We start from the raw sequence: 14810 nt of genomic DNA on the forward strand, positions 1-14810 counted from the left end.
AACTAACTGCAGCAAGGAGGAGTATAATACCAGGGATATGATGAACCACAGTCACCCTCCACTCCAGAATTCATCAGTATTTAGAATGTTGTTTGAGCACAATTGGAAAGAAAAATACAGGCTAACCGAAGAAAATAAAATGTAGCTGTTTGGGACTAACATTCTTTATTGTTTTTAGATTCAGGTGTTGCTTTCTCTACTCTTCATTCTTCTTGCATCTCTGAAGCCTGTATGTCTGCTATGGAGTAAATGACAAACACAAGCTGAAAAACAAAATGTGGCACCTTATGAAAACGTCTTTATAACTACTGGGTTCTGTTCTACAAACATCAGTGTTAAGTTCCTCTATCTGCAGCTGCCTCAATAATTTAGAACAGAAGGAAAATACAACTAAAGCTAAGAAGCACAATTTCAATATTAATAATGTTAACCCTAGTAATCTGAGGTATAAAAGAACTAAGTACTTTGAATTCTTACATGTTTGCTGTAGTGAGTTTCTTCCCCACTGCTGCTTCTGGAAGCTGAGAAACATGTACTTCTTACTGTTTATTTTCTAAGCTACTTCATTAAAAAGCTGTGAGTCCCACTGTGTAACAGAAGGGGAAAATGTTGTTCACATCCTTTCATGTATCAGGGAGGCTCTGACACAGGACGTCCTGATGGCTGATTCATCCCATCTGTCCCAGATGCCTTTTTTAAGCTAAAAGAAGATGAAATGAAGGAGCGCTCACCGAGAGGCGGTCCTTTCAGCAGCAACCTCAGCCCCTCATGGAGGATGGGCACTCAGGGCTTTCCGTGAGTGCTTCAGGCTCTGTGGGTTTGGCATGCTGTGAAGATAAGGTGTGCTGAAGACAAAATGCTGTTCTTGGTTATGACTGTGCTTCCTCCCGGAAATAAACAAAACTGCTCCAGTTTAACTGGGATCAGAGTCTAGGCTTAGATGTCGGGGCATAATGCCAGGAAAATACTGCAATACCTTTTTGCTTGACTATTTGAGGCACTGCACGAATCTTGATTTTGGAAAAAGTTTTTTTAAGCTTACTCAAGAGATTGCTATGAAAGTCAGCTGCAAGGTAGAGGAAGAAGATAGTGATGAAAAAATGATAGCCACAGGAGTTTGAACAGAAAACTCTTGAGAAGTAATTACAGAAAACACGGACCTCCATTAACTGAATTCTAGCTATTTTAAATAAACCCAGACTTCTTAGTTTTGGAGTCAAACTGTATTAAGAATAATAACAACATCTAGCGCATGACGGAATTAATTCAGAACACCCTTCAACAAACCTGAAGAGGCAAGCAAACGCAGGTTCAATCTAATTAATAAAAAGTCTGCTTAGGGGCAGAGCACCATGCAAGAGCCACAGGGAAAAAAACAAAACAACACAAAAGCTCCCATACCTGTACCTCTGCTTCGGAGACTGCTTTTCAGCTGACTTAAAAACATGTCCAAGATAATACAAAGGAAAGAATAAAAAGTTCCAGTTTGTTGCAAACCACGTTAGAGTGAAGGGCGCATCAAATTTCTTAAAGGTCAGTTTTGCTAGCTGGGTTGAACCCGACCAGGATGAGCAGACACCCAAGACCACGGCCACACCCCAGAAAATTTTCTTGAGTTGCGTCACGGAGCATTTCCAGCAACAGCGGCTCACCCTTCCACCTCCTTCTGCCCCGGCTTGCATCTGTGCTTCAGCTGGGGCTGGGGACTCCCGGGAGCGCTCATCCCCTGGGGAGAAGAAAACACAAGGCTTACTAGGGAAGTCCAGGTAACGCTTCAGTTTTCACACCCTGGGCCCTTCTGAAGTCAACTTACCAGCAAAACAAACAAACAGTAACAACAGAAAAAAAACAAAACAAAACCAAACCCAAACCAGACCTTGCCACAAAATGCCATTCTTTTTTAGATCATTGCAAGGCCTCTGGTTCAACTGAGGCATAGAATGTAAATAGTAATTATCACCTCTAGATTTAGGAGCTGCTGAGTAAATGGAGATTAAAATTGCATGTTGTTCTGATGTACGTAGAAAGATTTAACACATCACTTAAAACTGATGCTGTTGGGGTATGTAAATGAATAAAAAATATGGATTTGAGTGTACGGAAACAGCAAAGGAGATTACAGCAACATTTGAAATTGTTACTGCCTTGGAAAATATGGAACTGGGCAGCTTATGCAGTATAATGACTCTTCAGGAGGAGGAAGGGCACAATGTGTTTCATCTCACAGTTAAGCATGACCACCACCATGTATGTTCTGTGATTCATACTGAACATGGATCATCAAGCATTTCAGTGGTCTCCTAAGGTTGTAGCCCAGGGGCACAAATCAGACCAGCCCACAGGCTGCCCTAAGAGCATCTCAGACTAGGCCACCCTTGTTTTTTCAGCACTAGCTCTGCACCAAACACAACACAGCATGTTAAATTCAACATATCCCTGTTTAACCGAGCTCAGGATTCTGCCCGAAAGCTCAGTTTCACACACGCCTCACTGCTGATCCCAGCACACAGCATAACACAGCAGAGGAGATTCTCAGGACACACCTCAGCACTCACCATCCCAATCACAGACACTGCACAAACCAGGCGACGCTTTTAAAGATGTCCCCTGCTGTATTTCTGATCTCAAATCAACCACATGACAGCCATGAAACATAAGCCTCCCCTTGGCTTATGTTTCTCAAAACGTGTCTCTTTTTCATACTGTGGCACTGGGTTTAATAATGTTTCCTCTTCTAAGAAAACCTTGTCCCTTCACTTATCTCCTTAAACATAAGTTGTTAGAACCTTCCTATCTTACCACTATCAGCAGGCACAGTATCTGGGTTGTGACTGAATGAGTAACACCAAGCTAGGTGTTTCAATTCTTCCTGAGATCTAAAGGTGCTGGCAGACCTCATCAGCAGACCATTTCCTTTAGGGAGTGTAAATTAATCTCATTAAACTGCTGCTGAAGCTGACAGTCACCTGCATGCTACACTCAGCAGGGATTTCTCTTAAAGGGTGATTTCAGTTCAGTTGGTCCATCCATTTTAAGAAGAAATAACAGAAATTCATGCTGAAATTCAGTAGTCTACAACTTCAAAAGATCCAAAGGTCACTGGGTGTACTGAAAGGCAGAAAAAGAAATCTAAGTACAGCAAGGATACCGAGAGACTATATTGCCAAACATTTATATATTTTCGAAGTAGACTAAGAGAGATCTGCACACAGAAGTCCTTCCTTATACTGGTGGCCATTGGTGTTGGGAATGGACAATCTTTTAAAAAATCTTACTGCAGGTTAAACTAAATTTGTATTTACCTGATCAAGCTGATTTATTACCAAAGAAAAGATTTATTCTAATGGATAAGCATATTTAATTATTGCTTTATCTACAAGAAATCTATGATTTAAGAAGTATCATTAGTTCACCTGGTATGGTTGTAACACAAAAAAACTGTGGCCTCTGATATCTTGAGATCTAAGAAAAACATACAGCAGCAACAGAATAAACATTTAGATTACTGTTGGTGTTTGAGTGGTTTTAAAGTGATGGGATGTTCCTGATCTCTGCACTTACTTCAGCTTTCTACAGAAGACTGTGTGGGCAGCTTCTCATATAATGGGAGGTAAATCAGCAAGCCAATAAATTATCCAAAGTTAACATAGTATTGTGTTCAATATACAGCGGGAAGCTTACAAGCTACCTGCTAAATATCAGAAGAAGTGAGAAATGAAATAAGGCTGAATGTGAAGCTCTAGCTCATTCAAAAGCATTTTAATGCACTTTCTTTACACCACTTATAATGAATGCCTCTTTCCCTATTACCTGCACAGATTGGTCAGGGTTCATTGTACAATCACTTCAACTGCACCAAATAGTGAAGGTGCCAGCACCTTCTTTACTGTCCACCACACAAACCCTACAATGATGACTGAATTTTTAATTTCCCCTCAAGCTTTTCTAATGGGCACTGTCACTGTAACACCAAGCTGTGAGACTTCACACATATTCATGAACACCCATGGGAATGCTTCCCAAGGAGGACAGCTGGGCACCACAAAAATGAAACCAGGAAGGCCACTGATGTCATCTATCAGGACTTCATAAAGGCCTTTGACAATCTCACATAACATTATTCTCTCCAAATTGTAAAGATATGGATTTGATGAGTGGACTGTTTGATAGATGATTGCAAGATTGTGCTCAGAGAGTGATGGTCAATGGCCCAATGTCTGGATGGAGATTAGTGACAAATGGTGTCCCCCAGGGGTCAGTAGTGGGACTGATGCTCTTTAATATCTTCATCAATGATACTGAGTGCACCCTCAGCATATCTGTGGATGACCAAGTTGTGTGGTGTGATTGATATGTCCAAGGACAGGATGCCATCCAGAGAGACCTAGACAGGCTTCAAGGGCAGTGGGCCCAGGTGAACCTCATGATGTTCAATAAATCCAAGTAGAAGGTATTGTACCGGGGTTGTGGCAATCCCCACTATCAGTACAAGCTGGGGGATATAACGATGGATCACAGCCCTGCTGAAAAGGACTTGGGGGCACTGGTGGAGGCAAGATGGACAAGAGCCAGCCTTGTGCCTTCAGAGCACAGAAAGCCAACCATATATTGGGCTGCATCAAAAGAAATGTGGCCAGCAGGGCTAGGGAGGTGATCCTGCCCCTCTACTCTGTGCTGGTGATACTTCACCTCGCGTACTGTGTCCAGATGGGGAGACTTCAGAACAGGAGAGAGCTGCTACAGCACGTCTAGAGAAAGGCCACAAAAATGATTCAAGGGATGAAAAATCTCCCCCGTGAGGACTGGCTGAGAGAGGGGCTGTTCGGCCTGGAGAAGAGAAAGCTTCAGGGAGATCTGAGAGTGACCTTTCAGTATCTAAAGCAGATTATAAGAAAGAAGGAAACAGACTTTTTAGCAGGGTCCAATAGGACAAGGGGAAATGATTTCAAACTATAAGAGGGTAGATTTAGACTGCATATAAGCAGCAGTATTCTACAAAAGGGTGGGGAGGTGCTGGAAAAGATTACACCTAGATGTGGTGGATGCCCTGTCCTTGGAGATATTCAAGGCCAGGCTGGAGGAGGCTCAGAGCAACCTGATCTAGCTTTAGGTGTCCCTGTTCATTGCAGAGGAGTTGGACTAGATGATGTTTAATGGTCTCTTCCAACTGAAACAACTCTAGATTTCATAGTTCTAAAGCAGGGTGCAATTTACTGCCCTGAGGACTTGCTGGCTGGCTGGCATGCATGACATCCAAAGATGTAGCTCTCTTGCCCAGTCCCTGCGTTCCCGCGGAAAAAGTTTCCCTCACAAAAGTCACAGGTGCACAGATGGGGTGACCGAACCCTCAACATGGATGAGAAGCTTCTCATCCTATTTGTAAAACTGCACAAGGGCCAGCTGGCACTAGACTCTATGGTAATTTAAAAATGGTAAAATGGCTTTTTCAGAATGGATGAGGCAGGACTTTGAAGAATTTTATTTCTGGACATGTTCCTCCAGACTTCCTGTGTTCCTTCCTTTGCCCTTTGCAGCACACTGCTCTGCATGCTACTGTATCCCCAAAAAGAGTAAATCGAGATGCTAAGATGGATCAAAAATGCCTATCATGCTTTTACTAAATTTAGTTTTTCATTCTCCCTTTTGTTCATTCATTTTCCTGTTTCATAAATCTCAACTGGAACCATTCCTCGCTCCTTCCCTTTCAGCCTAGCAACTGAAGGAAATCACCTCCAGTGCTGCTGTCAATGTCATTTCCTATTGGGATACATAACCCCAGAAAACAGCCATTCTCCATTTCCTCCATTAAGGGCGAGACTTCTTTCAGATAAGTCCATAAACCTGTGGTAGGGCCATCTACACCTGAGCTAGTGAACCCCTGCTTCTGGCTAAGTTTAGGGAGAAATCAGGCACTGGAATGCACAGCTTATCCTACACATGCCTTTGATGAAGTGGCCTTTATCACTGCCTACAGTTGCTTACTTGCATTATGTTAAGAGAAAAGCCACTCAGTGGTGGTATCATCTTTAAGCAGCCTGTCCAGTTCACTTCAAGAATCTTACACCTCTCTTGATGACTTAAGGCTCCTGTGCACAGCTTGCCAGTTAAACATTTACCATAGGGCCATAATGTACCACGCTGCCTTTGTTAAACATGTGATACTGACAGAAACCATGGGTGGCATTCAACTTACCAGTCTGAGACATCTGCTGTGCAGATTCATGTATCTGAGACAGTCATTTACACATTCTGCATAGTTAGTAGACACAAAAAAAGACATTTCCATAGCACGATTTATCTCATCTTAAAGGAAATGATAAAACAAGCCAGATGAATCACCTCCTCCAAGTGCTTGTTTCTCTCCACTAGCCCTAAACAGGCTGAGGTGGTAAGCTCAGAATTGACTAGTGTAGGTGACTGAGTGAAGTTCCACCTCCCCACCACGGCTGTCAGGCATCAAGAGTAAAGCCACACAGATATCGTGGCAGGCTCTGAGCTGGGCAGATATATATATATATATATATACAGTTGTCAGCAGTGAACTGCTTTAGCTGTTCCAACTCATCAGCAAATGACTGAAAGAAGTACTACAAAAGCACAGTGTGCCTTTGCCAGCCCTTCAGAGACACTAAGAACAGACTAAGGTCCTGTCTATTAGGGACTGAAACATGCACCTAATGATTATGTACAGCTCCACCAGCTTCCCCAGGCTACGAATGTGCTTGAATGTAAGCATAATGTAAGCATATTATTAAATAGCTCTTTTAGTCAGGCTTCTGAAAAATCTTCGAAAGAAGGAAGAATCCTCACAGGTCTCTGACAAATACAATTAAGCCATCCTCAAGGCATTTGTTTTTTGCTAGTCTCTTAAACGTTTTGTAGCTGTTTGGGCATTGCACAAAACAAGACTGTAAAGCTTGCAAAAGTATTGCATGCTCACAATAAATAAGGGAGAAGGAGCTGAGACACAATCCTGTAACACAGCGACTGATCCTCAGAGTGGTTAGGAGCTCTAGAAGCATGTAATGTGCAGGGGGATCAGACCTGGATGCTACAAAGGTATATCTGCACAACCTTGGCTGCTATGTGGCCTCGTCTTCATCTAGTAACAAGGAGAGATCAGTGGGAAATAGCTCAAAAATTACCATTTACCAACATACCTAAAAAATCATACAATGACTTCTGGTGGTTATGTTCTGGACAGAGATTACTATTTGTCTCAGTGGCAGACTCTCAAACTCCTTCAAGTATTTTTATCCCATTTCTACCTACCACAGTAGCTATGCATTATTTAGCTGTCCAGGATTTTTGAACTAAGCTGCTAAAAACAGCTGAGGCATCATCCTATAAAGAGAAGAATAAGTGCCAAATCCACAAAATAATGTCTCTAATTGCCACTATCTGTCTAAATCTGAAATGTTGACAGTGTTGCCAAAGCATTTTCTACACAGTTGGTGAGGTTAAAGAGTGAGGTCTCAGGGCATGGATGTCCAACCTTTTGGCTTGCCTGGGCTGCACTGAATGAAGAGGAAATTTTCTTGGGCTGCATATGTGTAGGTCACTCTGAAGTAATGCCTCCTATTTACTTTTATGGAAACTACAACACTGCAGTGAACACAGTAACTCTGTTTGATAGAGCAAACTCTGAGCTGCAAAACACTATTTTTCAACACAATCACCACCATTAGCTATGTTTTTTCACTGGCGATGAATGAGAGCCTGCATGCCATGCTTGTAACAATGCGCACCAGTAGAAGTGACCCACAGTTTTTGTCACCGCTGCTGAAACACACCACCCACTACTCAACTGTGCTCACATCCACTGTTTGGTCTCTATCAACACTCAGCAAGCATCAGTGAATGTCAAGGCATACAACATTTTCTGCATGAAGGAATTCAATTCCACACCTTTGCTTCGTACCCACTTCCATGTCAGACACATTCTGTCACACTGCCCTTCCACTGCCATCTGTCACACAGCAACAACATGTAATGGAATGTTGGCAGGAAGGTTCAACTTCTACTGCCATACCACCAATGTCTGCCTCTGACACTGTGGGCCAACATGATAAAACAAGAGGCGTTATTTTTGGAGCATCTCTTGGAAAATATATAGTTAATGTGTATAAGTAACAGAACTTATTTTATGTCAGGGATCTCTCAAGGTGTGCATCAGAGATTTTTGATGAAATTTTACTATTCCTGTGCTTCATCCTTCAAAATGAAACAGTTGCTTGCAATTGTATGCACTGCAAGAGACCAACAGCATGAATGTGACTGTGAAGTGAGGGACATTTCTCTCTACTAAGAGAGACCTTACAAAAGTCTGATAAAGAGACATGATCAAATTTTTTCTTTGAATTGAATATATGACTGCAACTCAATGCATTCAATTTGAAAATTTGCAGGTAATTTATTTATGCCAGTGAAAGGTCTAGAGGTCAAGATGTATGAGTGGCTGAGGTCCCATGGTGTGCTCATCACAGAGCAGAGGAGCTGAGGGGAGGCCTGACGGCAGCTGCAGCTCCTCAGGGAGCGGAGGGGCAGCACTGAGCTCTGCTCTGTGTGACAGCGGCAGGGCCCGAGCATTAGAGCAGGGGCTGTGGGGTTGGGGACAGGTGCTGCACCACAGGGCGGTGGGCATGGAACGGGCTGCACGGGGCTGTGGGCACGGCCCCGAGTGCTGGAGTTCAGACAGTGCTTTCAGAAGTACAGTTTGAATTCTGGGTGGTGCTGTGTGGAGCTGGGAGTTGGGTTCAGTGATCTTCATGGGTTTCTCCCAGCTCAGGATATTCTATGGTTATGTTTGAAGTAATCACTGGAACAAGTCTAAAATACCACTTCCTCCTTCTCTGGGCAAATGACCTCCCCGATTAATGCTTTCCCAAGAAACAAGGGCATATTCTAGTTGAAGCAGACCAGCTTTGCTGATACCTGGTTCCCCTGGCCTTGGCAGGGGTGCACAGCAGGGCACTTTTTGGAGCAGATGGACTCCATCTTCCTCCTAGCTGGGGAGCTGCCACAGCTGCGAAGGTGCTTAATGCACTGAGCCATGGAAGAGGAGCACACACTTCCCTGCCACTTTTTGAAAGACAAAGTTCAGCCATTTAGCTGCCAACTCAACTGTGAAACAGAGCAGTATTAGAATGAGCAATAGTGGGGAACGAACATCCTAGCATAACATAAAGCCATGCTCAGCCACGCTCATTAGGCATCTGCTCAGTGGTACCCACTGGACAGGCTAGATCACTCAACCTAGAGCCTTCCTGGTGTCTGTGGGTGGGAGTTGACGGCCATACTGATGAAGGAGATGGAGTTTATCTTTCTAGGTTTTTAAAAGGCTTCTGACAAAAATTCCAAACAACAAACCCAAAAAAATCCTGTAAATCCCATACAACTCCAAAGGGTTGTACAGAAAATAAGCAGCAGCCAGGGAAAGTGCTGGAATGGACCAAAGGCTCAGTTCAAGGTAGGAAACCAGGAAGGAGTGAAAAAAGCAATAGAGGCAAGTGACTGAAGCTCTGCAGATGTCAGCTGTGGGACCTGCACTCTTCAACGTAATTATAGGTAGCAAGGGGGCAAGAGATGAGCTAACAGTTTCCTAATGAAATGAAATTATCCAGGACTGTAGGATAATTGATGAAATGACTGAATAATAAAATGGGGGATGCAGAAGCAAGCGTACAAATACAGAGGTGCAGGTGGGAGTACAAGAACCATGTGCTACATACACAGCAGATGGGCTCTGGCCCATCTACCACAAGGAATCCTGAGTTCTTCCCAGCCTGTTCCACAGAAAAGGCACCTTACTTCAGGAAGTAAGTTCAGGAGTGGACAAAAACAGCAAGTTAACTGCTAACAATTATTAGGAACAAAGCAGAAAACAGGGCAAAAAGTTGTTTCATACATCCAGGGAAATTTCAGCTGTCAGTGCACCCACAGAGCTAGAGATGCATCTCAGGCTAGAAATACACCTTCCTAATCAATTCCACCAAGTTGGAAACAGCACCAGATGGACCTCTGGTCAGGCCCCATATGGTGGCTGTTTGTGTGCTTGTTGAGGAAATTGCTCTTGGCTTCCTAAGGGGAAGCTGTGAGTTCCTGTGGGTGGCTGGCAGATAAGGCTATAAGGCTTAGTGCTTAGGTTTCTCTATGCACTTTATCCCTACCTCCTTATTGTGGTAGATCCTGAAGGTCTAAGAGATTGGGTTTTTGTTTTGTTTTGTTTTGTTTTTTTGTTTTTTTTTTAATGAATATCAATTAATGCAGTATAATGGAAAAATGACAAAGCCTCAGAAATCTTTGTAAATGCAGTCTTTAAATGAGAATATTTGGTCAAAATGGCATTGCACTTGTGGATTTTTAGATAATATTTAAGAAACTGTATGTAGTAGTTTAATGTAGTATCTAAATACTTTTACAATAATAGATAAAAATAATATTACTTAGTTTGATCATAGAATAGTATGACTATAGTTTGAATTGATCATACAGCAGGAAATAAAAAAAATCACAGTAGAGGTTATTTTAAAGAGAAAAAACAGGGTACTAAACTATTAGGTCAAAAGGTTTGAATTTGCTTGAGGTCACAGCATAAATTCCAAGATGGATGTAAGTACCTGTAAGTGGTGAACTTTACAAGAGCATCAGTTCAAAGCAAGACAATTACAAACTGAGTTCAGACTCTCTTTTGCTATTGGAATTTATTATATAAATTAATTGATTAAACAAAAAGACGTTAGGATAATGTATGTGGAATATTTAAATTTATCTAATCATCTCACCTTAATTTCAACAGGGCAAAAAATCAGTCTGTTGCTTGCAGGCAGTCAAGCCTCTTGACTGTGGAATTACATTTCCCATATTTCTGGATCACCCATATAACTTACCTTGTGCCAAATAGGCACAAGTTTATTCTAAAAGGTCCTACTAGATCTTTAAATACTACTCACATTCATAGCATTTTCTATCATTAATTGTAAGCATATATTAATTCTTGGTTTATTCTGTGTCAAATATTATACCTGAGCTTACCAAGAGTTGTAATCAAATAGCATATATGTTCTTTTCTTCCTCTGTCAAATACTCAGGCAAGACACTGCAAAATCTATATTCTAATTCCTACTAGTGATACAGAGAGAGCTGATAAATTATCAACTTTATACTGCAGCAATTTGGACTGTAATCCATTTAATTTATCCTCAGAAGCAACTGCTTAGAAATTCTATTAAAATTGTGGCATTCAAATAAGCCTCATTAAAACATGATATTCCATTTTGAATGTTACAGGGAGGGGAGTTCCCTTAAATATCATCCTTTTTATTATTAAGCAGAATGCATTACTGGGGTCCAGAGTGAAAATGGACAATAGTGGGTGCTTATTATAGTACACAGTAGTACTGGAATGTAGCACCTGTGAACAGACATAAAGAATAATCCTGATTATGACATACATATTCATGATACTATTGAAAAATATATTTTATCGTTATTCTGCATTTCCTTCCTGAATCAAAACCAAAGTTGGGAGTTTTGCTATTTATTTTGAAATCAACATCTTTGTGGAAGCAGAATTTCCATTAGAACAAAAGTAAGTCATGACCAAAATGGGATTCTGTGCAAACATGAACTGGAGGGTATGCAAATTTCATCCTAACCAAAGGTTTAAGTGATGGTTTAAGTGCCTGTTCTGGTGAGAAAGCAAGACTGTACTCTCCACAGGAAATTGCTCTATTAACAAGTCAGCAGTTTGAGTGCCACATCTTTCCTGAACAATGGTTTTATTCCAAGGAAATCCAACTACTTAAATTGATATGAATACTACATATATACAGTTATTATATTAAAAGGTAAGTGAATTCATACTGACTGGCATGAATTCAGGCTACGATGGCTGCAGTTCATAAAAAAAATTGGATAGTGTTATATCTCCCTTACATAGCTTTCCAAAATTCTGAGCTGCATGGTGTTCAGGTACACAGTTTTATAGACAAGACTTTGTCATAGTCCAATGGTCCCTTACATACTGAATTCCAAGTCCAGTTAATTGTTCTCTTAGAAGATAAAGGGTTAATCTGCTCTTGAATGTAAAACATGATGCTTCTTTAGTCCCAACTTAAGAACTTGGAGCATCTCTTCTTCGTCAACTAATGATTGGATATGAGAGTAGACTTGACACGGATCTGAGTGTGCTCACAACGGTTAAGGAAACATACATATATCCATGGAATTCTGCACATAATTTGCTGCTCACTGATCTACCAGAAGAAATAAGAGGATGCCTCCTCACTTCTCACCAGCAAGCTCAGCCAAGATGGGTCTTCTTTGATAACAAAGCAAGACTTGGCTAGACTTATGTTGGCATGAAGAAATTTAGTGCAACTCTGAGTAAAAACAATACTACATGCAAGTATCCCAGTTTCCATTTTCTTCCTGATAGATACCTCTTCCTCTTTTCAATAAGAGAAGCTTTTGCAACCCTCTATTGTTTTAACCAGCTACAGAAGACATACTTTTTAGACATAAATGCAATGCTACCCTTGCTGAAAGATGAACCAGGGAATCTGAGGTGACTGTAGAGGAGCCATATCCTGATATATTTCCTCACTTCAGTACTCTCCATGACTGAATTACAAGGCTTGAAGGACTCACAGGTTTTTCATCTGAGGAGTTTGTTATTTGGCCAGAAAAAGTGATACTGAGCAAAAACTATTACTGTTACTTGAAGAAGAGTCAACATACAACTTTTGTATAATCAAACAGTGCTAGATTCCATGAAGAAATTTATGCCTCAGGAAGGATTCTCAAAATTTCAAGACTAGGTTCCTCTGCATTATGACAAATGAGAGCAGATTTAAGTTCCTGGAACAAGGCTGTTAACAACAGAGGTGGTGCCTGGCTTCTCCAGTACACAGTGCCAACAAAATTGGTGGGCATCTCTGCCTGAAAGCAAGCTACTTCTGCACTGCTAAGAACACCTTGTTTCCTTTTGCCTTTGATCTAATGCTGCAATGACTGCCAGCAAAACTCAGTGATGATTACAAAGTAAATCTACTCTCTTATTGGCCAAATTTCTCCCTCTGCAGGACGCTGTCCAGGTCTGCAGTGGCATTTCACAGTTTATAATTAACAAAGATTAACTGGGCTTTAGATTAAAGGTTGATGGTACTCCAGCCAAGTTGAGAGAACCACTTTAGTAGGTAAGCGAATGTGCTATGCTCAGTATAATGGGCTAAGACAGCTACAATATAAATGATACTACATTTGTGCCCTGCAACTGGGAAATGGCTGGGAAATATCTGTCAAGTGATCATAGAAGTTTATGTTGAACTTCTAGTCTTTTCTGAACTCCAGCTCTCATATTGAAGTATTTCTGTGCTACATACCCTTCTGTCTGCAGTTATCTCCCATTATGAAAAGAGGGGCAATATTTTCTTCTACATGAATTGTCAAAATAGGACACAAAGCATGATGCACACTGGTAACAATTACATAGTTATTTTTAACTAGTTCTTTTTCCACCTTCCTATGGAAGAAATCTATAATTAAACAGATGGATTAGTAATCTGCTCATTTTTTGTGATCAAATGCCTAGATGGTTTCAAGATGACTAGAAAATGCACCTTGCTCCATTTAGAAATGTGAAATGCAATGGTCTGTGAAAATGTGAGATTATCCAATGGTTGCTATTCTTATGTTCTGTCCCTGTAAATGAAAATAAATGTTAATGAAAATTAATGTCAATGTAAATGAAAATATTGTTAGTCCATACTGTATACATATTGGTTCATTTCAGCCACTAAAGTAAGGCAGCTTGGATAAATCTTTAATAATGTACTTTCTGCTTCGTGATGTATTAAGGCTCCTGCTCTAGCATTCGTTCAGTAACATCAGCATTTTACATTCTTTTTTATTTTTGTATCATTTGGGGAGGAGACATACAATGCAGAAGTAATGAGTCACCTCCAAACCTATAGCTCATGATTTTGCACAGGCAAGATGGTATAGAAAACGACGAGTGGGACATGATCAAAGATGAGCTGGCAGGAATCCCCAGTGAGTAAGCCTAGCACAGCTCAGAGAAGCTCATTTTGAGACTGTTTAAAGACTAAGAAAGCACTGCGCCATGTGGGAAGGGTGCCAGGTGTTATGAAACAAGAAACTCCTCACTCCTTTGGAACAAGATCTTGGATATCTGCTCAGATACACCGTTGTATTAACTGAACGTATTGTGGTATATAGGAAAAATGGGCAAAAGTTCACATGGGGTGAAACTAGAGTGCAATTACTGCCTATACACACTTACCACATAGTACGTGGATGTGAAAGAGAGTGCCCCTTTTCCATCAGAGGAGTAAGTTACATTGACTTTACTTTGGGCTTTACTCAGAGCACGTGCTGACAGGTACAATGGGGAAGCAGATATGCTAGAAATTACAACCCCATTAATTTCCATACCTATACGCAAAGCCTCCCTCCGTTGTCACCATTAATTTCACCCCATACACTTTATCTCAACTCCAGCCAGGAGGGAGTGAAAGCTGCTCCTACAACTGTGGAGCAAGCACACGGTGGCTTTGATGGTCTCTGCCCTTACCACAGATGTTCACATCAAAGAATCACCTATTTTTTTGTCTTCAGTGCAGGAAGATAGGCTGAACAAAAGCAGACATCATACAAATTAATTACTCCATGGAGGAGCCAGCATGCATTCCTTTCAAAGGCCAGGTTGGTGGGGAAGCATGGGCAAACTTGCAGCCATGGCTGAACCACTGAATCATCAGCTTGTTTTTCCTTTCCCACTTCTATCT

The 14810-nt window shown here is 41.3% G+C and overlaps 1 protein-coding gene across 2 annotated transcripts in view; it reads right to left on the reverse strand.

Moving 5' to 3' along the window:
- The window catches only part of SLC35F3 (solute carrier family 35 member F3), a gene marked incomplete at both ends in the record, with an annotated part of 146569 nt that overhangs the window by 30849 nt on the left and 100910 nt on the right, over positions 1-14810 (reverse strand). For both annotated transcript variants that reach the window (XM_079532859.1, XM_079532860.1), the window contains one exon: positions 1402-1726. In XM_079532859.1, coding sequence (XP_079388985.1) covers positions 1402-1726 — 325 coding nt within the window. The remainder of the gene's footprint in view (positions 1-1401; positions 1727-14810) is intronic.

The sequence above is a fragment of the Tetrao urogallus genome, assembly GCF_951394365.1.
Source record: "Tetrao urogallus genome assembly, chromosome: 2".
Taxonomy (NCBI): domain Eukaryota; kingdom Metazoa; phylum Chordata; class Aves; order Galliformes; family Phasianidae; genus Tetrao; species Tetrao urogallus.